We start from the raw sequence: 26,992 nt of genomic DNA on the forward strand, positions 1-26,992 counted from the left end.
GGCTAATTTTTTTCTTTTCTCTCTTTCATTCTTTCTTTCTTTCTTTTCCCTCAACTTGGTTTGTAAAGGCAGACTGTAAGACACTTCACTCTCCTCACTCTCCAGCCAAGAGAGGACATCTGTCAAGTGCTAACAGGATATAATCCCTCCTTGAAAGGCATAAAGACACATTCAGGGAGTTACAAGGGTCAAGAGTAAGCTACAAAGTAATGGTGACTCTTTCCTGTAGAGCTGCCAGTAAATATCACAGACCTGAAATACACCTTTCAAAACAGGAAAATCAAGAGCACAGAGAGAAAAGAGAGAACGAAGGGAAAGAGGAGACTTTGAAGAAGGATCTGCCTTCTTCAGACCCGGGCATGCATTTTTGTTTGTTTGTTTGGTCAATAAACATTAACTTAGAAGCTATAATGATCCAGGTTTTTAGGAAATAAAAATAGGAGACATGGTTCTTGCCCTTAGAGAAATCACAGCCTAATACTAAGGTAGTCAAACAAACTCATAATTATAATAAAGCAGAGTTAAGTGTCCTTATACATTTAGAAACAAGTGCTCTGGGAGCACAAAAGAGAGAGAAACTAATTCTGCCTGCAGAGGAAGAGGTGTCAGTGAAGATTTCACTGAGAAAGCAGCAGTTAAGCTGAATCTTCAAGTATCAAAAGAAGCTAACCTGAAGACATTGGTGGACCTGAAGATATTGGTAGAGAAGGGTGTTTGAGGACAAGAAAAAGGCAGGTGTAAAGGCATGAAAGTGTAACATGACTTATAATAAGATCAGCCTGACCAAAGCTTAGGATTAATTTGAGTGGAGGGTGAAGGGTGGTTGCATGATGGATGATATGATTGAAGATATATTCAAATTCTAAATCACAAGACACTTTCTTTATGGTGATAAGAGGTTTGACTTTGTCCTGAAGTCAAGAAGTTTTGTAGAGGTCTTTAAGCAGGAAAACAGCATGCAAAGTAGATGGTTTGGGAGGCACTTAATAGTTTGTTGTTTACTGAGAGGCTATATGAAATCACTTCTTCTGCGTGTCAGGCAAAGAAGTGCTAGAGTAGAAGTGGGAAGAAAGGATCTGACACCAGAGAGAAAAATCAATCCTAGAATTGAGAAACACCTCCTTGAAATGGTGTACAACTGGAACAAGGATGAGCCACAGAAGCCCTCACCTCACTCTTCTCTTCCACTTCCATGTGAGGAAACACAAACAGAGCAGGTTACCCACACACACACCAAAGATTCACCTTAGGAGGAAATCAAGCAAGGAACTAGGCAGTGGTAAGATTGGAACTGCAAGGTGCCCAGAAACTTCTCAATATGCAGAGAAGTGGGGCTTCCTTACTGAGATGTAGATAACAAGATGCCCCATTTTAAGGCAGTGTGGTTTTAGCTTCCTAAATGGCCAGGTCTGGGTCTCAGGAATCAATATCAAAGAGGCCCAAGGGCAGTAATTAGATATTCTCCCTAGAATTTTTCACTAAAGAAGCCAGAATAAAAATGCTTCCACAGATTTGTGGAGTTATAACAGCCCTGTTTCCAAAGCATGGGACACACTGGTACAGTCCGAGACACCCAGAGTAAATGAAGTTCCTGGAAAGTGAGTCTGCAAATTCAAGAGACTGGTACTACACTAGTCTGATTCAGGATGCTTTCCTCATCTCACTGGAATCTGATGTTATATGATCAGAGCCAGATAGACAATTACAGGAAATCTGATCACCTCAGAGTACCTGCATTGAGGCTTAGTCCCACACCCCTCTCTCCCCCTTTCATGATGGAGATGGAGGTTAGACTGTTCCCTCTGGCCTCCAGCCCATCATCTTTTGAGGGCAGAAGGGCTAAGTCTGATGAAGACAAAAAATTATCTGTCAAGGTATCAGATCCACCATCCCTCTAGAGCAGCTGAGCAGCTGAGGAAGTAGAGGCAGGACAAGGATCAAAACCCATCCTACCAGGTCCTGAGGGAAGTTTTCCATCCAGAGGAAAAGACATCCAGAGAAAAGTATGTCTTGTATCTTCTGGGCCTTTGGCCTTGAAAAGAAACACTTAAGATACACACTAGAAATAAGACATGAAAATCAGAGCTAGGTTTCAAATTGCTACTTGACTTTTTTCTTCTTTAAAGTGATAAGCACACTTATTTTCTCAGGATACACACACACACACACACACACACACACACACACACACAGTCTCAACTTTAGGAGCTGAACAGAAACTGCAGCTTGAGCCAAGCCCACTTCCCCATACCTTACCAGGACTTGGTAAACCTTAAAAGGGAATACTGTCTGACTAAAGCCAGACAACTGGCCCCTAAAGAGCACATTTATAATTTATTTATGGCTTAATATTTTCCACTGATAGGATTAATAAATCATGTTTTCATTCAACTTGTTTTCTCTGAGGTATGAATTTCTCTATTTTGATACCAGATCTTAACATGTTTTATTTTGCTTGTCCATTTTCCAGTTCATTTTTGCAGCTACAGAGAGAAATTTATTAGTCTGTATTGCCGCCTTTCTGCTGTTGTGGAGCTGGATTCTCTGAATACCCAACAGTCCCTGAGGGAAGCGATCTCAGACAGCGAGGTTGCAGCTGCCAAACAAAGACACCAGCAAGTTTTAGATTTCATTCAGGTAATAGTCTGTTTCATCTGGAGAAGGAAGAAGGGGTAGAGGGGAGGGGGTAAGAAACAAGCATGAGAAAGAACAACAATCTGGGTTTATTTAAAGACCACAGTATGCAAGTAGCCTGTTGATTAGGTTAAAATGTGGAGTTCAGGAGAACACAAGTTTTTAAACAAAGGCTTAAGATAAACCTACATATAAATCACAGCATTACTAAGACCTGCATCAGTCACTATGGTAGGCAGCAGTAGCTTCCCATATTGAAGAGAAAAATCACTGCCAGAAAAAGTAGTAATCAGAATATTATTACAACCTGATAGCCCGCTGATAATTCTAATAGAAAGAAAATTGTATTAATTAACTTAATATCCTAGGATAAAAAGAGAAGATGAGGACCCACCAGTTTATGTTAACTCAAATCCTAAGATTCCTCATGCTTCAGACTCTTTTCTGGCAGAGCTGACACTTTAGTCTGTGGCCACAGGGACTAGAAAATGTGTTCACAATCTAGGGTCTTATCTAGAAAAGCCTTAAGATGATACCTCAGGTTCTTGTGACAGGGCACTGACTAGTCATCAAAACAATTTGGATCTCACCTGAAATTGCCTCTAAGTCCCTTGGACAAATCTTATGATCTTTCTGGCTATATTACCCATCTCACAAAATGAGTATAATAGCAATAGCCCATGATAAATTTCACTATGTTATACATATTCAATTCAATTTGGTAAACATTTGATGAACATCCAGATGTCAGGCACTGCAAGAAAAACAAAGTTGAATTACAGACAGTCTCTGACCATAAAGAGTTTAAAATCCAGTAGGATAGGCAAAAAATGTGTATAAATACTATTTGTAAAATGAGTTAGGTGCCAAAAGAGAAGTACCAAAAAAAATTTGTGTCAATACAAAGAAGTAAAAGTTTACTTACATTTGTGGGTATTAAGAAAAGTTGCCATAGAGTATGTAACTGATATCTAAGCTCAGTCTAGAGGGATAGGTTAGACTATATTAGTAAGGAGAAATAAATTGAGAGGCATTCAAAGAAAAAGTATAAACAGTTAAGGCAGAAAGAGCAGAAAAACAGTCAGTACTTGGGGAATGATGAGTAGTCAAACTTGGTTGGAGCATAAATTACGTGAATGTAGTGAGAAAGTAGGCAAGAATGAAAGAGCAATGAGATCAGGTCACATGGGCTTTATTAAAGGCTATGGTAAGAACTTTGTACTTCAGTGTGTAGGCAACAGGGACCTACCTTGCCAAAGTCTTGAAGAAAGTAAGTTATAGGCCCTCATAGCTATTTAGCATAAATTCAAGCTGGGGAATAGTCCTTTGCAGTGGTATAGCCATTCTGGCTGCTTTATAGTAAGCACTCATTCTCACTGGCTGTGTTCACTAGAAAATTTGTATATCATTCTCAGATTTAAGAAGACCAAAAGCAGGAAATTAAATATGAAGCTATTAAAATTACCTAGGCAAGGAATGCTGTGAGCTTCGAGCAAATAAATTTCTCTAAATCCCAACCTTCTGATCCGTAAAATAAGGAAGGTAGTAATACTACTAGCTCATAGTGTTACTGAGAATTCAACATGATAATGCATGTAAAGCACCAAGCACACTGCCTGTGCATAGTAAGTATGCAATAAATTTAATATTCATTTATTCATTCATTAACAAGAAGGAAAAATGCTCTGAAACATGGGTATGCAATATTTGGAATTTACTCTTTACTCAGGAAGAAGATATTATAATATACTTGCAAAGTGGTAAGCAGACAAATCTTATACTACTTCTCCCATTCTGTAAATGAGATATCTTAGATGACCCCTCAGACTAAAAAAATAAGACTTTTAAGAAATTACTTGCTCTCTTGACCTGAGAATGTGGTATCTAAAAATTCAGACATTTACGGCATTTATTTCATTTCCAGTAAAAGTGGAACATCAATGTGAGGAAGGGGTAAGGAAGGGAAGAATGAGGCATGAGAATTTGAAAGATTGGCTTATCTTTTGAACCCAATATAATGGGCAGTGGAGCATTAGAAAAAGAACAATGACCACAAATCAATTAGCATACATTTTTAGTCCTGAGTTCTACCAATAGACCTTGGAGTAATGGACAATTCATTTGATGTCCAGGGCTCCAATTTTCTCATATATAAAATGAAAGGGTTGGACTAGATGACTTTGAAGGACCTGGTTGCCTCTAATATTTCACAACATCTTTAACATCCATAAATACTTTTAGAGAAGCACTTCTCTACCCGTGCCTTAGGTTCTGTTTTTGCTTTACTCCACTTATGCCTTCCCCTGAATCCAGTATGTTCACCCAACAAGGAAGCTAACTTTTTCAGTCTTTCAGTCTCAGACTCCTCAGAATTCCTAGCTCCGTTCTTACTCCCTTACTCCCATTCTTACTCCTTGCCCCCTAGCCTAGGGTTCTACTGCCTTTTTCTCTTTTCCCTTTCTTCACACCATTAAGTGGGATGGATAAAGGCAAGTCAGGCTAGCAATTCCTCAAAGTTCCAGCCTGCTCTGGTCTCCCAAAGCAGGTAACTTGAGAGCCCCCTCTACATACTCTCCTTCCAGCCAGGTACATGTAGACTTGGATAAAAGCCAATTCCCAAAGGGTTCAAAAAATCACTTCTTGGCCAGGGTAAACCCTGATGGTTTCCTTGTACCCACAGCCTTCAGTGAACTGCTTTGCTCCATCGACATGATAACTTCACTGACTAGAGATAATGCAGTATCATCTCTCCTCTTATCTATGTTGGGCTTCTCAATCTCTCTCACTCAGAATGAAAACCAGCTGCAGCCACTCACCCATTGGCATTCACAGCTCAGCCCACCACACTCCATAACCTGCAGAGGCAACTGCCAGCCATGAGAGCATTTGTATGATTCCAGATCTAAGACAGTGTTGAAGTCACTACACAAACCAAACATTGTAAAGAGTAAGAGAGTCTATGTAAATACAGTGAGGAAAAGAAGCCAAGGAGTGCAGCCAGAAAAGGGGAGGGCCTGGACCAGGGAGGTGCAGAAAATCATAGATAAGGTATACAAGTTTTATAGACAGCACACACAGCAGAAATGTCAAAGTGTAGAGACTTGGAGCTTGGCATATTTTGAGCTGCTAAAGCCTAAAGGGCAATTAGGCTATAATTTATATACTGTAATGCTTCAAATGCTCCTAAGCTGTAATAGAAACACAGCTCATTAAATATAGCCAATCTATCATCCCCTCAAGCACCTTGTAACTGTGCTGTGAGAAAACCAATCACCTTTACATTTTAATAAAAATATTATCTTGCCTGAGTACAGAGAAAGGGTGTAATTTATGGGATGAAAACCAAAAATTTTAAAGGGCAGGGTGAGAAATGGATGCAGAACTTTTAACCAAAAGACCTAGGGAGTTCATGGTCTTTCTTTTTAAAAACGTGTCAGCAAGTCTTTAGAAGCTGAATTTTGACCTTAAAATCAGGGGGATTATGTTGTCAGTTATTTTTAGATCAACAGTATAAGGTAAAATGGGTGAAAATTGTACTTCTTTAAGGGCTACTTAGCTAAGTCTGTTAAACTCAGTCCACAGGCCTCACTGTACAAATGTTTTAAATTTTTATTCAGCTAATACTTCACTTCATCACTGAGAAAAAATAAGTAAACATTGTTTATACAAATAATTTAAAAATATATACACTAAATCTCACTATCCATCCTTAGCAGTAAAGCTGAAATAATCTTATCCAAAGAGAATATGTATATTATTATTAATAACTGTATCAGTTTCTTATGACTGCTGAAACAAATTACCACAAACTGGGTGACTTAAAACAACAGAAATGTATTCTTTCACAGTTCTGGAGACTGAAAATCTGAAATCAAGGTGTTGGGTCAGGCCATACTCCCTCTGGAGGCTCCAGGGGAGAATCTGCTCTCTTGTTCTGCCAGTTTCTGGTGGCTATTGGCATTCCTTGACTTGTGGCCACATCACTTCAGTCTCTGCCTCTGTGGTCACATCGCCTCCTTCTCTTCTGTCTGCCAATCTTCCTCTGCCTCTCTTATACAGTGCACTCATCTACTCACAATAATACTCATAATAACTCTTGGACGGTAGAGATCTAGAGAATTAGTCACCCTAAAAACTGTCCACAGTCATTTTAAATAACTTTGTCCACACTGCCTTTAAAATAAGTTCGAGACAAGAGTACTACATGAGGTAGGACCAGTAAAAGCCAGCTGAGAGAGCAACAATCCCATCAAGAAAATTTGCCTGAGTCTCCTCTTAGATTCACACTTTGGCTTTACCCCTTGAACTTTAGATCTCTCCCTCTACAATGCTCACTGCATCCTCACAACCTTTTCACTGAGATCGTCTTGCCCAACTCACTGCCAACAAAGGCTAAAGCTCACTGAGATGCTTTCATTACCAGCCCTGAATACTCTGCCAAACCCAGAACTCGAAAGCAATGGAAAATGGCTCTTGACCACAGTAGTTCACTCTAGCTTGCCTGTCACTCTAAACACGGCAGACTGTCAGTTTCAGACTCTATTCTATGTGTGTTGGGAGTACCTGGTTTGTGAATATTCATTAAAGACTATTATTTAAGTCCAGGTAAGGCCTTAAAAAGGTATTTTGAAAACAAAATAGAACACTGGGCAGTCCTTTATCTTTAAAACTTCTATAATCAAATCTTAACCTTGCAGTATTCATACAATGAACACCTTCTACCTAGAAGCTGAGTGCCACCAACTTTCCAAATGTTCTTCAGAAATAAACCATGAAGTGTCAGAGCTGAAAGGGAACTTAGGCATCATCTTGTCCAACCACTTCTTTTTTACCGTTGAGTTCCAAGAAGTTAATGACTTGCCAAAGGCGCTTAGTGAAAAAAAAAATGCAAAGCCTATCACAAGCTCCACTGTCCCAAGAAAAAAAAAATATATAGTATAACTAACAGCCCCTCCTTAGAGAGTCGAAATAGTACTAGCCAGTATCTATTAAGATCTGGGAGAGTATCTGTCATCCACAGAGACAGACACAAAAATATGAGTGACTTTTATAATAATACACTTCAGAGAAATGACTATTTCTTTATAATGAAAAAACTATTAAAATCACTTTGGTAGCCCAGAAACCAAACTGATAAAAATATAGAACGGGATACCCTAAACGTGTAAGGATATGATATTTTAATTACATAGGAATAAGCTATTAAGCTATTTTGTACTTTAGAAGCACTTATTTTATATGTTAAGAAAGTAATAAATGTAATATATAAAGTTCTCTTTTCTATTAAAATAGGTCCAAGAATCTCTGCTCAGCAAAATATTCCAGTAATGCTTTGCTTCTCTAGTTCATGTAGAAGAACTACAGTTACATTTCTTCCTGCAAGTATTCTGAAATGTACACTTTATCATATCTCTTCCTCACAATATCCTGAGGAATATTTCATCTTATGCTGAGAATTAATAACACTTCACATATGTGAGAAATGTACCCTGCAGTTTTACAAAGCACTGTCAAATTCATCATTTCACCCAATCATCATAGCAGTCCTGTAAGGTATAAAAGGGGAGGGTTTTGTCCACATTCACAAACTGAGGCGCAAAGAGGCCAAATGACTTGCCAAAGGTTATTACGGAGCTAAAAGTGGAGGGGTCCCAGCTGGAATTCAGATCTTCTACTATTCTCACTAAATGATATAGCCTCCTGGATAAAAATATGCAAGACACAAGAGATTATAAGAAGTATTTTCTGCCTTAGCAAGCCTATGATGAAAATATTTTACTCAAAACCAGTACTGTGGAAAATACATCATCTTGGACTCACAAGGAAACTTACCCATTTTTTTAAAGATTTTATTTATTTATTCATAGAGATGCAGAGAGAGAGAGGCAGAGACACAGGCAGAGGGAGAAGCAGGCTCCATGCAGAGAGTCTGACGTGGGACTCGATCCCGGGACTCCAGGATCATGCCCTGGGCTGCAGGCGGCGCTAAACCGCTGCGCCACTGGGGCTGCCCAAACTTACCCATTTTTAACACTTGTTTAATAAACTTAAAAGTCTTCTATCATTTCATTCCAAAGCAAATAGATGAAGTTTGGCGTGAAATGAGATGGATCATGGATGCTCTACAGTATGCAAGATACAAACAACCAGTTTGTGGCTTACTCATCACCAAGCTGATAGACCCTTCAGATGAGCAGAACCTGAAGAAGATCAACTCTACATCATCACATATAGACTGTCTTCCATCCCCATCCCCATCCCCAGAGACGCACAGAAGAAAGGCAGTGAGTGGTAAGCAATAAGATCTAAAGATCTATATTTCAGTCACTAGATTCTTGGTCCGGTCTCCACTGATGAGGCTCTTTTACACTGAGGAGGAAATGCTGCACAATGCTAAAAGTCTAAAAGCATAGAGGGAATAAAATCAGAACAGCAGAGGGACAGGTAACTAGAGCAATAACGTGAAATCAACTCTATCTAAGACTGGAGAAGCTTTAGTTCAAGTCTAGTCTGAGTTTCCAAGATACAAAAGGACACAGAGCAGGGATGGGGCTTCAGAAATGCAGAATGGGGACTGATGTAGTGCCAAGTGAGGGCCAAGTCAGCTAAGGGACTCTGACCAAGACCAAGTAAGGAAGGAGAATAGACCCAGAATATAGACTGACAGGAAAGAGGCAGGAAATAGGTCCTAGCCTGGGTAAGAGTTCAGGGCAAATTTCTCACCTGACAAAGCACCATTGTCCTGGGGTGAAAAATGGGAGAGCAAGAAACCTTGGATAAACTAGAATCTTGACCCTGAGACTAAATAAGTAGGTTGGACTCATCATGGATACAACAAGGAGACAACTTACAGACAAGCTGTAGGAGATGCCCTTCTCTACTCTGGGGAATTGAGTTTGAGTTTATACAGAAATGCTAAGAACAAAAATATGGCTCCGTTAACACAGAGTTCTACAAACTACCTTTTGGCTTATAAATTGAGAGAAAGCATGACACTCAAAAACAATGTAACACTCTAAGGACATGTTGAGACTAGTGCCCATTTACTAGTCAATTAAATTAATAGCATTCAAAACATCTTTCTTAATTTTTTTTTTATTTATGATAGTCACACAGAGAGAGAGAGAGAGAGAGAGGCAGAGACACAGGCAGAGGGAGAAGCAGGCTCCATGCACCGGGAGCCCAACGTGGGATTCGATCCCAGGTCTCCAGGATCGTGCCCTGGGCCAAAGGCAGGCGCCAAACCGCTGCGCCACCCAGGGATTCCCCAAAACATCTTTCTTGACTCTATAGCTAATAAGAGCTCCAATTCTGAAAGGTTTACAATAATAATAATTAATATTTTTAATAAACAGCTCTGAAATATGGGCTTGTCCCATAGGGGGCAGCATGGTGTAACAGAAAGAGCTTGGGCTAAGAAATCAGAGACCTGGATTCAAATCACAGCTTTCTTGAACAGCTTACTACATTTGAATCTCAGTTTCCATGTACAGAAAATGGAATTAATAATATCTAAACCTTGAAAACTTTTGTTGAAGATTTTTATTTATTTATTCATGAGAGACATGGAGAGCGGAGACATAAGCACAGACACAGGCAGAGGGAGAAGCAGGCTCCCTAAGGAGAGCCTGACGTGTGACTCGTTCCCAGGACCTGAGGATCACGATCTGAGCCAAAGGCAGATGCTCAACCACTGAGCCATCCAGGTGACCCTAAACTTTGAAAAGTTACTTGTGGTTAAGACAGTATATGTCAGAGATGCAGGGCCTATAATAGACAATAAACTATAGGTACCATACATATTTAATGTTATTACTCTTATAAAAAATTTTAGCAGGGGAGGTGCCTTGGGTGGCTCAGTTAGTTAAGCGTCTGCCTTCAGCTCAGGTCATGATCTCAGGGTCTTGGGATAGGGCCCTGCGATTGACCCCCTGCTCCGCAGGGAGCCTGCTTCTCCCTCTCCCTCTGCTCCTCACCACCCTCACCCCCTCCCCCGCCGTTTATGCACTTGCACGCTTATGCACTCTATCTCTCTCAAGTAAATAAATTAGGTATTTTTTTTAAAAGAAAACTTTAGTGGGGATATAAACCTTTTCTATAAGTAAGCTTATCATTCTCTTATATTTCAAAAACCTCAAATATCTAAAAATCAAAGCATGGCAAATAGAAAACTTGAGAGAAAACTAATGTTACCAAAGTATTCTATGATTTGCCAAATAATTTTTTAAAGAATTCTTTGAGTAGAACTTCTCAAGTGTATTTTTGTAGACTGCCACTGAGCTGGGCATACAAATAAAATACCATCCCAGCCATAAGCTAGTCTAGTGGGGGAGACAGATATATTAACAAAATTTCATGGTAATTGCAGATGTGCTATGGTGAGGATATGCATAGGGTGCTAATGGAGTCTTCTGGATGTGTTAACCGTAAACTCTAAGATCAAAGAGAGCTTCCTGGAGGGGGTGACAAAGTACAAAAGGATAAGCAGGAGTTGAGCCAAAAAAGAAAGGAGAGCATTATAGCAAAGGAAGCAGATTGTGCAGTTGTACTGTAGTTCAGGGAACTCTAAGCAGCCTGGCTGAACTCAGGATCCAAGGACACTGTTCAGCCTTTTTCTTTTCATTAAAAAAAAATATATATATTTATATATTTATTGGTTATCCACTGTGTTCCAGGCACTCCCTGAGGGAACAGGGTAGCGATAAACAAAACAAAGTTTCCACTTCCACAGAGCTTACATTCTAGAAAAAGTAACATTGAAAACAAACAAGATAATTTCAGATAGTAAATATTCTAATGTATAATACAAAACAGGAATCAAGATGAACAGGGAGAGTGCTGAATTCACTAGAATGATCACAAGAGACTTATCTGTGAAGGTTACATTTGAACCAACCACAGAAAAAGGAGCCTGTAATGCAAAGATCTGGAGTTAGAATATTCCAAGCAATAAAACAATAGGCCCTTAAGTGGGTGAGGGATGAAAAGAAAGCCAAAGTCATTGGAGCAGAGTGAATAAGGGGCTAGAGGTGAGAGAGGGTAGAGAGAAAGGCAGGGGCCAGATCAGGCAAGGCTAAGGTAAGTAGTTTGAACTTTATTCTATTTGTGATGGAAAGCCATTAGAAACTTTTATGCAAGGATTGATATGATCTGAAAATCAAATCTGGCTGTTGTATGAAGAGACCATAGTAGGACAATACTGGAAGCAGGGAGATCCATTATGAAGTTAGTCATAGAGGGATACCAAGTTTTCTGGCTTGAATGTCTCTGGATGTCATGATGCCATTTACCAAAAAAAGGTTAGACCAGAGAACAGACAAGCTTGGATGGCTGGGCATGTTGAATTTGAATTAGTTTTAGGACATTCCTCACAAAAACATCCAGGAGAAAAAAAGGATTATGGGGTCTGGAGCTCAGGAAACAGAACTGGACTAATAATACAGATTTAAGAATTACTGACACATGGGGATGCCTGGGTGGCTCAGCGGTTGGGCGTCTGCCTTCGGCTCAGGGTATGATCCTGAGTCCAGGGATCGTGTTCCCACATCAGGCTCCCCACAGGGAGCCTGCTTCTCCTGCTGTCTGTGTCTCTGCCTCTCTCTGTGTCTCTCATGAATGAATAAATAAAATCTTTAAAAAAAAATTATTGACATATGAAATGATACAGCTACAAAAATGCTTGACATTGGGCAGCCCAGGTGGCTCAGCAGTTTAGCACCGCCTTCAGCCCAGGGTGTGATCCTGGAGTCCCGGGATGGAGTCCCACGTCAGGCTCCCTGCGCGGAGCCTGCTTCTCCCTCTGCCTGTGTCTCTGCCTCTCTCTCTGTCTCTCGTGAAATAAATAAATAAATAAATAAATAAATAAATAAATAAATAAATAAATAAATAAATAATCTTAAATAAAAAATGCTTGACATTCCCTAGAGAGAGCAGTTAAAGTAAGGAGAGAAGAATCTGGAAAGATCCCCATGGGATGGACAGCAAGACTGCTTAGACCAAGAAGGAACAACCAGAGGAAGAAGATAAAAAACAAGAGTAGTGTCACAGAAATTAAAGCATGTCAAATGATGGTGAGAGGTTAAATAAAACTGAAAAGTTGCTATTGGGTTGTTTTGTTTATTTTCAACAAGGAAGTGATCCATAATCTAAATGATAGTTTATGAAGGCAAAGGAGATAGAAACTGAACAGAAGTAGATCAAGGAGTAAATGGGAGGTAAAGGAATAGAACTAGTAAGGATATACTCTTCAAAATCTTGGCTATGAAAGAGTGAAGGGAGGGCAGTAGCTAGAGAGGTCAAGGGTTGAAAGAACATTTTTTAAAAGCAGGATAGACATTCCCTCTGTTGTTCCACAATTTACATAAGTCTACAACAACTCTTCGATTCTACTTCCACCTTCATAGCCCTTGCCTACCCTCTCTGCTCACAGAACTTTCCCAGTGTTTAATGTTCTCTTGGCTACAGGGTCCTAAGGAAGTCCCCCTTGGCTGTATGAGGGTGGCCTCTCCTGTGCCACAGAAATGCCAAACTCTCATATTGGCCGGATGACGGGTTATACACACTCTCTACTGGGAGGATCTGGCCAATTACATTTGGATTTTATTATTAATCTAAAATGTGAGCGATCATCATTCTGTTCCTTAAAATATAACTCTCTCTTGGGTCCATTTATTTCTCTGAAGCCAAGATTCCATGAGCTGTGAAACACAAAGACGTGAAGGGAAGCAAATGAAAAATGGAACCCAGTGACAGGGAAATTGCTGAGACCTGAGAGAAACATTGAGTGGTCCAATCCCCTCACAAAAGCAAAAGCATTTCAGAGCAATGAAATCTGCTCCTGCATACTCTGTCCTCTGTACAGTGTGGCTACTTTTATTTGGAAACCATTTATGCAGAGGAAAAAAAATCCAATTTAGAGGAACATCCCCAGTGAGTTGCTCACAGAGCAGTTTGCCATACAAATCCATTCTGTGTGGGTAGGGTTCACCTAACTTCTGAGAAGCCTGCTTTAAGTCCAGAGTCTATCACAAACCTGCCAGCCCAAGATTCTGTTTTAAGGCTGTTGAGTACCTTGGATTTGTCTGTGTGTATGTGCGCGTGTGTTGGGGGGCAGAGGAGGGGGAGTGGAACTCTTTAACTTAACTTCCCATTTCCGTATGGTTTTCAAACACAAAGTAGAACTCCTCTGAGTCAATTAAAATTAAGCATCTCCCAAGGACCCAAGGGGGGAAAGTTGGCTCCTAGAAAAGGCAACTCAAGGCAGGGGGTGGAACGATTTGGTCCATCACATGGGTATTTTCTCTCCCACTCCTTTTCTGTGGGTATAGTGGTCACAGGCAGCAGCAATTTTTTTTTCCGATACTGCTATTTCTCCTAGTGACGCATGGGTGAGGCAACAGAGGGGAGGGGGATGTTGTTTCCTTCAGATGCATCTGAAGATTATTCTGATCTTCCAAATGTAAATCTTCCTGGTAACCTTTTCCCAGATGATATTAAAAACACTATAGTGTAAACTAAACAGTTCAAAAATCAACAGGAATCTGAAGATGTTATTTCTCTTGGGAAATCAGAAGGTGAACAAACCGATGAGGTTCTACCGAAGGCCTGATGAGAGATTTATTTAAATTCTTCATTTATAAATTATTTAAATTCTACTCAAACACACTGGAAACAGATTCAGTGAAACACACAAAAAAATACAAATTTGGGCAGTGATACATTAAAAAGGTGAAGGTAGATTTTTTTTTTTTAGGGCAAATACTGCTTTTTATTTCTTTCTGTCCTGCCATGCCCCCTGCCTTTAAGAGAAAAGCAATAGCTTTAAATTAATTATTCTTTCCTGAAATGTCATCTCCACATAACAACCTCAAAATCCACATCAACTCTATTCTGCTGTTGTTGGCCTGATCCACAGAGGCCAGGAGTTGCAACACCCATTACAATGGCAAGAAAGCCAAGCTTCCTAAGCCAGCACTAATACTATGGGCAGAACTTTCATCAAACAACTCCTGGGTCAGTCAGAGGGGAAATGCAAGGTTCTACCAATGCCTGCCCAGTGGGCCCTCTAAGGGAAATTGAGGAGCACAACCAGGTTTATTAAAATAACAACTGGGCAAGGTGCCTACAATGCTTAATGGAGCATATGGCCTGGATCTGGGGATGGAAGCTGCACTTTGCATTCTTTTCCAGGAAGGGAGGGAGTGGCAGTGGCCTAAGTCCCTGGAAACTCTCCTCAGTGCCCTGGCTGGCATCCTGGAGATTTTCCCAGCTTGTTCTGGGAGGGGTATCCCACTCTAAGCAATAGGTTCCACTAATCTTATAATAAATAATACAACCACCATGGAAGTCAAGTATTTAAATTCCCACTAGAACAGTGTTTCCCAATTGTGGGTCCCTGAACCTACAACATTAATATTTACCACGCCATACCCAGCGTATTTTCCTCTCCTTGGGTTATGACAGTTATAACTAGCTCTTCTTTTAATTTGTCTCCTATCTCCCTTGCTCCTAGGAGCTATGGTAAAGAAATTATATCGTTTACTAATTCATTGCTAATCTAGGTTGGGAAATACAGACTGAACTAGAACATCACCAGCACGAGCCACCACAGAAGAGATTACTGTTCTCCTTTTTTATCAATAGTATTCTCACAGCAAAATCTTGAAGTCCATCTGATTACTGGTTTGTATTTTAATGAGTCACCTCTCAATATGTTTTCTAATTATTCTCTAAATATTTAAGGGCAGAATAGCACTTAAGTATTTCTAACAACGTAATTTAAATATCACAGCACCTATGGAGATAGGCAATATAATTACCTATAGGCCATAGAGGAAGAATGGTTCAGAGGGGCTAAGTGATTTGCTCAAGATCATATATACAGTAAGAAGCAAGACAGGACTTCAGCCCAGGTTTGTTTTCCTTTCTGCTACAATTAGGCTGACTCTTATATCACCAGATATAAAGCAAAATGATTTAGGTGATTGTTTTTAGGAATTTCTAAGGCAGATTAAGTAAATTAGCTCCTTCGAGGCTGCCTTCCCTATTGTTTTTAAGAAGCAATCAAATCTCATAATTCTTTATGCTCCCAGATTTCAGTATTTGTTTTAGTTTCAATCAATTCAACATACTTTACTGAGAGCTTTGTATGCAACAGAGAAACAGCACAAGAGGCTAACAACACAATGATGATTAAGTCACAGTCTTGTTAGGAGGTCCTCATGGTCCACTCATATATCCATGTTCAGATTAGATGATCTGGAAAATACAGAAGATTCTCCATGTCCCATTGCTTGACTCCATTGCTTGGTTCATTCCTTCACTGACTTACTTCTTCAACATTTACTGAGCAAAGATAAACAAGACATAGTGCATGCCCTTTAGAGTTCATAGTCCAATAATGGAGATAAACATGAAAATGAACAGTTTATAATAAACCTTGATGAATTCAGTAACAGAGATATAAATAAAATGCCGTAAGAAGCAAGAGAACTAAGCAACTAAGTTTACCTGGGGAAACTTAGTACCTGTGCTAAGGTACTTCCTGAGAGTCTTAAAATATGATTCCCCTTTGAAATTAGGAGGTCAGACCTTTGAAAGCACACTTTCATATACTCCTTAGTCTCCTGCAAATAATAAATGCTCACTATTTGTATGCTGAGAGGTCAAAGTACAAACTGCTCTTGCAAAGTGCTTGATCTGACTGTGGGATGGAAAGAGGAAGAAAGTATCACAAACTCCTCAGCAGTTGCTTGTAGTTAGTCATTTTTACTGTCAGACTTCTAAGGGATTGAATGCTAACCCTAAAACGGTATGTCCATGTCCTACCCCCCATGACCGTGATGTGACCTTATTTGGAAAAAGGGTCTTTGCAGATATAATTAAGGATCTTGAGATGAGATCATTCTGGATTATCAGGGTGAGCCCTAAATCCAATGACAAATGTCCTTATCAGATACAGAAGAGAGTCCATGTGAAGACAAAAGCAGATACTTGAGTGATGCCACCACAGACAATGCTGACAGCCACCAGAAGCTGGAAGTGGCAAGAAAGTACTCCTCCACAGAGCTTCCAGAAGGTGTGCAGCCCTACTGACACCTTTATTTCAGACTTCTGGCTTCCAGAGCTATGAGAAAATACATTTCTGTAATTTTATTTTTATTTTTTAATAGTTTTATTTATTTTTTAATTATTTATTCATTCATTCATGAGACACACACAGAGAGAGAGAGAGAGAGAGAAAGAGAGAGAGAGAGAGGCAGAGACACAGGCAGAGGGAGAAGCAGGCTTCATGCAGGGAGCCCGACATGGGACTTGATCCAAGGTCTCCAGGATCACACCCTGGGCTGCAGGCAGCGCTAAACCCCTGAGCCACCCGGGCTGCCCACATTTCTGTAATTTTAAACCACCCAGGGTAGCCCCGGTGGCGCAGCGGTTTAGTGCCGCCTGCAGCCTGGGGCGTGATCCTGGAGACCCTGGATCAAGTCCCACGTCGGGCTCTCTGCATGGAGCCTGCTTCTCCCTCTGCCTGTGTCTCTGCCTCTCTCTCTCTCTGTCTCTGAATAAATAAATAAAGTCTTTAAAAAATAAATAAATAAATAAACCACCCAGTGTGTGGTGATTTGCTATAGCAGCCACAATAAATTCATATAAAACCTAACATGTTTCTCTAGCAGCACCAACATCTATTACTATTACTAATAGTTTAGTTAATATAACTCTGTGTGGGTTCTGCACAAAGTACAGTAGATGAACCAGGTCCCAGACCACAGGAAGCTTCCATGGAAAGCCATGAAAATGCTAAAGTGAATAGCAGTATGGCAGGTCTTTGAAGTGAGACAAATCTGCATGTGAGCTCCTATCCTGCTACTTACCAGCTATATATGAATTAGAAAACTTAGTAAGAGTAAGCTTTAATAGTCTTATCTGCAAAATGGGAATTGTTATAAGCATTAAATAGGATAAAGGACCTAGACTACTTAGCATAATGACTGGCCCACAGTAAGGACTAAGAAATATCAGGTATTGTTATTTCTAGTGTGGACGCAAAGGAATACATGTGGACAGTGAATAGACAACACTGATCAGATAGGAAGGAAGCTCAAATAAAGTCAATTCTTTGGATCTTATAACAACCCGATTTCAAATCTTTAACCTCTCTTCCTCATCACACCGATGGCAGCTATTGCTGCCATCACCAAAATAACCCATAGTTCTGAGATCCTATTATTGGCAACGCCCAATTTTTCTCACAAAAGATGAGGAAAAGTGCTAAAACTTGTTTTAAGATTATTAAAGTCATTCACCCCAGCCTTTATCCAATTCTCTCCTAACCTAAAAATCTTTTTATATCTTCTTCCCTACTTCATGCCCTTCCCATCTTTTTTTACTAAAAACTAATGCCAGCCTGGTGTTCATAAGTAATCACCCCTTCCTGTTATGCCCATCAGCCTACCACTCTTTATCTTCAACAGTTCCCTCTCCAGTGGTTCCTCCTCTGCCCATAAACATCTTCCTTCAGCCTTACAACCCACCAGGCTCTCATTCCATCTCCTCCAGGATATTTTGGTCAATCCCTCAAGCTCAATCCATCCCAAACTAACTTTACCACCTCTTCCACTGCCCAACCCAGCCCAAATCCACTGCCTAACCCTGCTGCATTTAACTCCTCTAGTTTAATGCAGATACCACCATTCAGATACTAAACCTTGAAACCTGGAAGTCACTTCAGGACCTTTATACTCCAAGTTGTCTGTAACACTTTTCCCTCAAACTTTCACATAGCTGGTTCCTTCTGACCAACAAGGTCTCACCTAGACTCCCTTCTCTACAGGGATTCCTCCCCTGGCTATGTTAGCAAAAGAACCTTCCTCCCAAGTCACTCTTTAGCTGAAGCCCAATTTCATTTTCTTCATAGAACTTTGCACTACCTGAAATTAATCTTATGTATTTTTTTACTTATTTGTTTTAATCCATTCTCTATGAGCTACTTAAAAGCAGATGCCATATCTGCCTAGCATGAAACACGTGCTTAATAAACATCTTTGAATGAGAAACATTCCTGGATTTCTATTTTCCTCCACATTAACCATCACTCTTGCACAGCCCTACAACCTGAAAAAGATAAATATTTAAAAGAAACACAGCGTGGACCTTAGCCTCCTGGTTGGCCTCCCTGCTGTCTGTTTCCTCCTCATCCAGTTCATCTTATATCCTACCTGCTACAGAATTATTCTAAATCACAGCTCTCAATTCATCAATTACTTCTTCAAAATTTTGAAGACACTACCTATTGGGTACAAAATTAGGCACAAACTCCTTATCTAGAATTCACTATTCTCTTCTGGCTCCACCCTACCTTTTAAAAAATCAAATTCCCTCTTTAACCATTTATTTTAAAATAATTAGAGAAATAGTAAGTTGCAAAGAAATGTACAGGAATTTACATGTATCCTTCCCCCAACCTCCCCAATGTCAACAACTTACACAGCTCTTATACAATATCACAACTGAGAAGCTGGTACAATCCACAGAGCTTATCCAGATTTCCCTCGTTACATACATTCTTGTGCATGCATGTGTGTATGTGTGCATACACAAGCACTCAGGCTTACCTGTATAGCTCTATGCAGTTGTATCATATGTGTAGCCTTGGGTAATCACCACCATAACCAAAATACTCAACTGTACCACCACCACAAAACTCTGTTTTCCCTTTATTGCCTCATTCATCTCCCCCATCACTACCCCTGCTACCACCATCTACTCTTCATGTCTATATAAATGGAACTCTTTTTATTGGTAAGTAGTATTCCATAGTATGGACGTACCAGAGTTTAACAATTCATCCACTGAATGACATCTGGATAGTTTCCTGTTTGGGGCTAATACAAATAAAATTGCTATGAACATTCATGTACAAGTCCTGCATGAAAATAGTCTTAATTTTCCTAGGATAAATTCTTTAGAGTGCAATCAATGACATCTTACTTTTGTAGCCTCATTTTCCCAAGATTCTTTCCTGTTCCCATATTATAGTCAAATAAGACCACTGGTACTGTTTCTACTTCCTCTCTGATTCCTAATCCTCTCATCATTTGCATATTTATTATTAATAACTGCCTAAATCTCTTTTTTAAAGTGGATGCAGAAATAAATTAACATAGAGTACAGGGGCACCTGGATGGCTCAGTGGTTGAGCATCTGCCTTTGGCTCAAGTTGTGATCCCAAGGTCCTGGGATGGAGTCCTACATCGGGCTCCCCTCAGGGAGCCTGCTTCTCCCTCTGCCTGTGTCTCTGTGTCTATCATGAATAAATAAATAAAATCTTTAAAAAACCTTAGAGAGAGAACAGAGATGAATGAGGGAACAAATAAATAAGAGATAATATTTTATCAGTCCTGTATCAATGAAAGGTGATCTCTTTCCTATAAACCTGCATCATATTTGCTAAACTCCTCTTACAAAATCTATGTTCTTCCAGTCTCATAGATGTATACATGCCCTATACTTCCATTAGTACAGTAAACTTCCTGGAGACAGATCACTTCTTATTAATTTTATATTTACTTGGACATCAAGTACAGTGGTTCTGTTAGAGCAGGAACTCAAGCAAAACAGAATCTTCATTATTGAAATGAATGGATGAATTAAATATATTTTCCCTAAGAGGGCTCTGATATAACCAGGAATCCAGGATGTTATGTTTGCATTAAAAAAGACAACTAATGATACAAGTCTATACAGACTAAGTGCCAAAGGATAATAGAAGCAAGAAGTGTTAGAAAAGTACAGACAAGTGAGTGATTTTTTTCTGGAACAGTTGGGGAATTTTTCCTTAAGGCTACGTTTGAGGGAAACTCTGAACAGATGAGTAGAACCCAGAAAAGTAGAAAAGGGAGTCCTTTTCGATAGACATTAAAGAACAATATATGGGTTGATCTCATTCTTTGTAGCTGCTGGACAATGTTCCATAATACAGATGTGTCCAGATTCTTAAACCATTCTCCTAATAACAGACATTTAGGTGTGCATCTGTTAGGATTAAGTTTGGATCCGTGTCACAAAAGACACAAAAAAAAAGAGTATCGTGAAAAAGATACTTTATTTCTCTCACATGAAGGAAGCCCAGAGGTAGACAATTCATTATTAGTATGTGGATTCCATGGTCCTCACACTCCCTGCTCCATTTTTCAGCTCCACCACTCTAGCTTATGGCTTTTTTCCCCAAGGTTGCCTCATGAGCCTAGCCAACACATCCTGTTATAGGCAACTGAAAAGGAAAGAGAAACAAACAAAAGTGGCCTACCTCCAAGATAAGCCAGATCCCTTTATGCAGTCTTCCAGAAGTTTCATACAATACTTTCAGTTCTAACTCGCTGGCCAGAACTTAGTTATATGAGCATCCTAGCTGCAAGGGAAGCTGAAAAAATGTAATCTTTTACATGAGTGCATTGTTGTCTCAAAGAAAATTTAAGATTCATAACCAAAAAAGGATAATAAATACTGAGTAGCAACCAGAAGTGAGAGAACAAAACTGAAATCATGCCCTGCCAATTAGTAAGCACACACATCATCTTCCATAGTCAGGAAAAAGAGAAAGAAAAGAAGCACTTCACGCCGACCCTGAAATAAACAAACAAGCAAAAAATAAGGGTGGGGGGAGGTACAGTGGGGAGAATTACATCTGGTTCTACTTCCTAAAATAGAAGAAATCTTAATCCTGTTTGTGTAAATTACTGACTCCTTACAAAACAAAAGTTTTCCCTTAAGTCTGCAATATTCTTATGATAATCATGTCTGATTTTCCACCATGAACAAAGTAACTATAACCTTGTAATCCTGTCGGTTTTTACTTTAAATACCTGTTATATTTTTCAATCAGCAAGCCAGTCCTGAATTTGGACTCGCTTGCAGAACTTTGCAAGTAAAGTATTTTTCTTTTCTCAAGAGATTTCTCTTTTCTTATTACTTTGGTGCCTCTAAGTCTTCCTTTCACACGTCTCAGCCACAGGATTCTTTCTTGTTTTCACTATTATAAATCATATTGCAGTAAACAACTTGTAAACGCCTCCGTACACAGAGTGGCAATTTTTCAAACACAGATATCTAAAAAAGGACTTGCTGGGACAAATGAAATATGCGTTTCTAATACAGTCTACCAAAACACTATCTGAAGAGCTGTGCTAGTTTATATTCCCACCATCATTCTATGAACGTTCCTGATTCCCCACACATCACCAACACATGAGATTATCACTCTTTTTATTTTTAGCAAATCTGATGGGCAAAAACATATCTTGTTATTTCAATATGCATTTCCCAATTACCACCTAATTAGTGATTATAGTCTATGTTGAACATCTTTATTATGTTTATTAGCCATTTGTCTTAATTATTCTTTGAAGACCTGATTATCATCTTCTCATTTGCTTGTCTTCTTATGGATTTACAGAAGTTCTTTATATATTCTGGTTATTAATCTTTTGTTATACATAGTATTACTGTTTTCTTCCAATCTATCACTTACCTTTTTGCTTCGTTTATAGTATCATTTGATTTACAAAGTATTAAACTGTGATGCAGTCAAATTTGTCACTTCTCTGACTTCTAGGATTTTGTCTTGCTCACAAAGACAATGCCACCCTAAAATCACAAACATAATGTCTTCTGTTACTTGTAGGGTTTGTCTGTTACATTTAAACTACACAAAATTTATTTTTACATATGCCATGAGGTAGGATTTTCTCTAATTATTTTGCTAAAGGGATAACTAATTGTCCCAATACTATATCCTAATCTATTCATTTCCCTACTTTGAAATGTTATCTTTGGAGCACCTGAGTGGCTCAGTGGTTAAATGTCTGCCTTTGGCTCAGATCGTGATCCCAGGGTCCTGGGATCAAGTTCCACATCAGGCTCCCTATAGGGAGCGTGCTTCTCCCTCTGCCTATGTCTCTGCCTCTCTCTGTCTGTGTGTCTCATGAATAAATAACATCTTTAAAAGAAAAATTGTTATCTAAATGACCACACAGAATTAGCACTATTTGTGGACCTTACTTTTCTGTTCTACAGATCCATCTGTCCATTTCAATACTACAAAGTTTTAGTTATCAAAACTCTGAAGTATTTTTTGATATCTGGTAAATGAGGCCCCTCCCTATTGTATCTTTTAAAAAAAAATGTTGGCTGTTGTCATGAATTTTTTTCTTCCAGATGACTTTAAGCTTCACTTTACTAAATCCCATTTAAAAGTCTTATGGAGATTTTTTTTTTTTTGTATTGAGATTGCCTGATTTGTAGATTAGCAATTCTTCTTTTTCTTTTTAAATTTCATTTATTTGAGAGAGAAAGAGAGCAGGACTGGGAGGAGCAGAGGGAGAGACTCTTGAGCAGACTTAGTGCTAAGCACGGACTCCAACTCGGAGCTCCACCTCACAAGCCTGTTATCACTGCTTCAGGAGAAACCAAGATCCATTGCTTGACAGACTCTGCCACCTAGGCACTCCTAGCTGTTTTTCCTTTTTAAGAGTACTTGCATGTTTTCAAAATTAGCAAATACTTACCAAATATGTACTTTGGGCTTGAGTTCTGTGGGAAATTCAAAAGATTTTTAAGACAGTCCTTGCCCTACAGAAATGTACAACCTGACTGAGAGGGAGAAAAATATATAAACAACTGCATTAAATGACTAATATCTATAGAACTAAACTTGTGACTCACTTATGGTCACTACAGTATGCACTTTAGGCTTATTTTTGCCTCTCATTTTACTACTGTCTTTGTTTTTCCTTTGGCTTTTTTTCTTCTTCTTTTTAAACACCTGACAACTGGGGTAAATGTTTATCAACATAATCGATTTCTATTTTACAGTCATCCCGGGTAAGAAGTTCTATTATCATCCCCAGTTTACAGAGAAGAAAACTAAAGCTCAAAGAATTTAAGTCACTTTCTCAAGATCACAGAACAAGTAGATGGAGGATAGCTAGGATATGAAACCCAGTTAACGGGACTTCAGTCCCCATAGTGATACTCTTCTCCCTTCCCCCTTTTACGGTCCTGCTACTTTTATCAAATGCAAAAAAAAAAAAAAAAATCATCTCTAAAATAAGGATAGGGAATGAATAAATGAGTTAACATTCAGCTTTCCTATTTAATCCTCTCTACACATGCCCAGCCAATAATAAAAGTGCATATGGGGAACTAGGACACACTCCCCTCTGCCACTGTCCAGGTTGGACCCTTCCTATCTCTTAGGCTCAGCAAAGGACAGGACCCACTACAGAATTTACAGAGCCCAGACAGCCCGGGTGGCTCAACGGTTTGGCTCCGCCTTCGGCCCAGGGTGTGATCCTGGAGACCCGGGATCGAGTCCCACGTCAGGCTTCCTGCATGGAGCCTGCTTCTCCCTCTGCCTGTGTCTCTGCCTCTCTCTCTCTCTCTCTGTGTGTGTGTGTGTGTGTGTGTGTGTGTGTGTGTCTCATGAATGAATGAATGAATGAATGAATAAAAATCTTAAAAAAAAATTTACAGAGCCCTGTGCAAAACCAAAATGTGTGGCCTCTTGTTCGAAAATGAGGACTACCTTCCGGAGGTGGAGAGACCGTGACCTGAAGCGCAGGGCCCTTCTAGGCACAGGATCCTACCTCCACGAAGCAGGCCCCGACTAGGAGTTTTCTCTCTTTTCTAACCGGGGTGTCTGGCTTTGCAGATTCACAGCCCTGCTCTGATGAAGAAGGCTGCTCAGAGGTCTTCCTCCCCACCGACAGCGACTACGACTCCAGTGACGCTCTGAGCCCCAGAGACCTGGACCTGGTGTACCTGTCCTCACACGACATCGCCCAGCAAGCGCTAAGCGGCCTAAGTGGCAGCGCCCCCGACGTCCTGCAGGTGCACGACGTGAAGAGTCCCCAGGGGCCGGGCCAGGAGCCCCAGGCCCGGGTCCCGGGGCCGGATCCCGACCACTCGTGCGCCGAGGTCCTCCACAGCCTGAGCCTCTCAGGCTTCCCGTCCAAGAACCACGCCAAAATGGCGCCGGGCTCGCGGCCGCCGCTGGGTTTCCTGGGAAAGCGGAAGCCGCCCAAGCACCAGCACTGCGGAGGCTTCAGCCGCCACCATCGCTGGCTGCGCATGCGCAGCGAGACGCAGTCGCTGTCGCTGTGCGAGGGCGTTTACACTCAGCATCCACCCCGGGCCTGCGGCCTGACCCGGGAGCCCCCGGAGGCCGAGCGTCTGGGACCTGCCCCCGACGGGCCCCGCAGCCTGGTTCTGGCCCACACCGCAAGCCTCCCAGAGGACGGGAAGAGCCGCCTCCAGGACCCGAGGCCCGCCGTGCGCCGCATCTACGTGGAGCCCTACCCCGCCGCCCTGGTGGACGCAAAGCCCTGGGCCGCCTTGAGCCCGCCCCCCGGAGGCCCCTCGGGCCTGCCCAGCCCCACGGGCCGCGACATGAGCCCCGAGGGTCCGACCACCTCGCCGGTGTCGGAGATACTCAGCAGCATGCTTTAGGGACAGCCTCCGTTCCTTCGCCCGCCCCCATTGTGTCCCCATCCCTTTTCAAATAGTTTGAATGTTAAAACTCCAAAAGTTACAGGTTCAAGGTACCCCCCCCCCCACCTTTTTTTTTTTTTTTTCTTTTTTTTTTCTTAGGATAGAGTTGGTCGGAGGTGAGAGTTGGCCAGTGTTCTTCCCCGTTCAGGGCATAGAAGAGCTTTTGTGTCAACACGGAGTCGTAGACACAAGGGTTCAAACCCGCCAACCTGCTGTGGGTTGGGCACAACTCACGTGTGGCTGAGGCAGGGCAACCTGAAGAGCCACCCCCAGTTCCGCAGCCGGCTCTGTAACTTGACCTTTGGGTTCAGGGCTGTTTCATGAATTTGTGATGGATGAGGAGGAGTTCTAGAGAGGAAAATAAGATTAGCCTTGTTTTTTCCTTCCGTTACAAACCCCTAAAAGAGTTTAAGGGAAAGAAGCCCAGGTTGTGTCTTCGGGACACAAGGTCAAGGGGACTTGTTCTAGGTTCCCAGTCAGCTACGCCAAGGCATTCCAAAGTGCAGGGTTCTCAGCTGGTCACCAAATCCAATTCATTCATCAGCACCCATAAGACGAAGTAGGCAGGACCTTTCTTCACTTAGTGCTGTGTGGAAACCACCAGAAGCAAAAGTAGAGGATGCTTTGCTTCCGGCTTTGTCCTGCAAAGGTGAAACAGGACCCAAAGCAGCCCTTCCTTCACACTCAGCTCCCATTCAAGCGTGAAAAATGGGTCTTCTATTATTCAGAGTGCAAGGAGATAGCTGAATTACATGAAAACCTGGATTAAAGACAAAACAAGGAGCAAAGAGAGAGAGATGGGCAAAAATGCATTTCCTCTACAATCCTAAGTAAAGTCCATGGGGCTTTGTCTCTGAAAATGATAGTGGATCTGCTTGGATTCTTTGGTGATGGAATGTCATTGATCCAGACGGTGCCCTGCAGATATGGCCAGCAGTTGATGAAGTCCTTACAGCCTCACTGGCACATCTACTCACTCCTACAACACAAGTTACAGCACAGATTATCCTTTTCAATTCCCGCCTTCCAAAGTCCGGTTTTGCCCTTGGATCAGCTAGACCACTGGCCTCAAGGAAAATCTTTCCTTAGAAGTCCCTGTCGATGCTTCCAAGACTGTGCCTTGTGACACCTGAAAATCATGCTTTGGTCTCAGTGCCTCCCACCTGACTTTCTCACAAATGAGAAACCCAAATCAAAGAGAAATCACACTGCATATTCAAAAAAGGTCTGAGCCTTCTCTCATTTCCTGGAGCCAGGACTCATTCAGTTTACTGATATTCTAAATGGTCCTTTTCTGCTTCACAGGCATTTTGGTTAAATATTGCTCTTTATGGGCCCTACCCCTGTCCTCACAGTTCTACCATTCCTCCTCATGGGAGTTCATACAAAGTCCCCTGTTCACAATGTTATTCCGATCCCTTCCATTTTTAAAACATTTGATTTAAACATAAATAATTACCCTGGCGGAAAGGTAGAGATTTGGCCCATGGCCTATGGTCATTAGAAAACTAAGGCCCAGAGCTCAATCTTTATTTTTTTAAGAGATTTTATACTCAGTAACCACCACCTTCACCATCACCCCCAACCCCAAACAAAGAATCTTGAGCAGAATCACTGTGGCTGCTTTTCTATGATTGCAAGAATTTTAAAATGCAGTTTTCTTCTGTTCTGAGTGAACCCTATGTAAACGGAGTGTTAGAGCTAGAAAGGACCATAGATGAGGCAGTTAAAGCCTAGAGAGGTTAAGTAATTTGCTCAAGGTCACAGAGCTAGTTTAGTCTCAGAGTTAGGGTCACAACCCACAACCATT

At 40.8% G+C, this 26,992-nt stretch overlaps 1 protein-coding gene and 1 long non-coding RNA gene across 11 annotated transcripts in view; one reads left to right on the forward strand and one right to left on the reverse strand.

Moving 5' to 3' along the window:
* The window catches only part of ANKFN1 (ankyrin repeat and fibronectin type III domain containing 1), a 293,015-nt gene extending 267,875 nt beyond the window's left edge, over nucleotides 1-25,140 (forward strand). Inside the window, exons 18-20 of one of the 2 annotated variants that reach the window (XM_038547805.1) lie at nucleotides 2,471-2,637; nucleotides 8,712-8,925; nucleotides 24,344-25,140. In XM_038547805.1, coding sequence (XP_038403733.1) covers nucleotides 2,471-2,637; nucleotides 8,712-8,925; nucleotides 24,344-25,140 — 1,178 coding nt within the window. Of the gene's footprint in view, nucleotides 1-2,470; nucleotides 2,638-8,711; nucleotides 8,926-12,558; nucleotides 12,732-24,343 lie in introns of those variants that run through there. The other variant, XM_038547804.1, reaches the window with a different exon arrangement.
* On the reverse strand, nucleotides 2,422-24,680 carry LOC119873302. Of its 9 annotated transcripts, none has more exons than XR_005364557.1 (7): nucleotides 24,454-24,680; nucleotides 23,199-23,223; nucleotides 22,163-22,278; nucleotides 20,942-21,055; nucleotides 15,765-15,978; nucleotides 3,225-3,388; nucleotides 2,422-2,654 (listed from the first exon to the last, which is right to left on the reverse strand). It is a non-coding gene; the product is annotated as an uncharacterized LOC119873302 (long non-coding RNA). The 9 variants fall into 9 exon arrangements; XR_005364553.1 differs by having other exon boundaries at nucleotides 23,199-23,279; XR_005364551.1 differs by having other exon boundaries at nucleotides 23,199-23,283.
* Nucleotides 25,141-26,992: the final 1,852 nt, after the last annotated feature.

The sequence above is a fragment of the Canis lupus genome, chromosome 9 (assembly GCF_011100685.1).
Source record: "Canis lupus familiaris isolate Mischka breed German Shepherd chromosome 9, alternate assembly UU_Cfam_GSD_1.0, whole genome shotgun sequence".
Classification (NCBI taxonomy): Eukaryota; Metazoa; Chordata; class Mammalia; order Carnivora; family Canidae; genus Canis; species Canis lupus.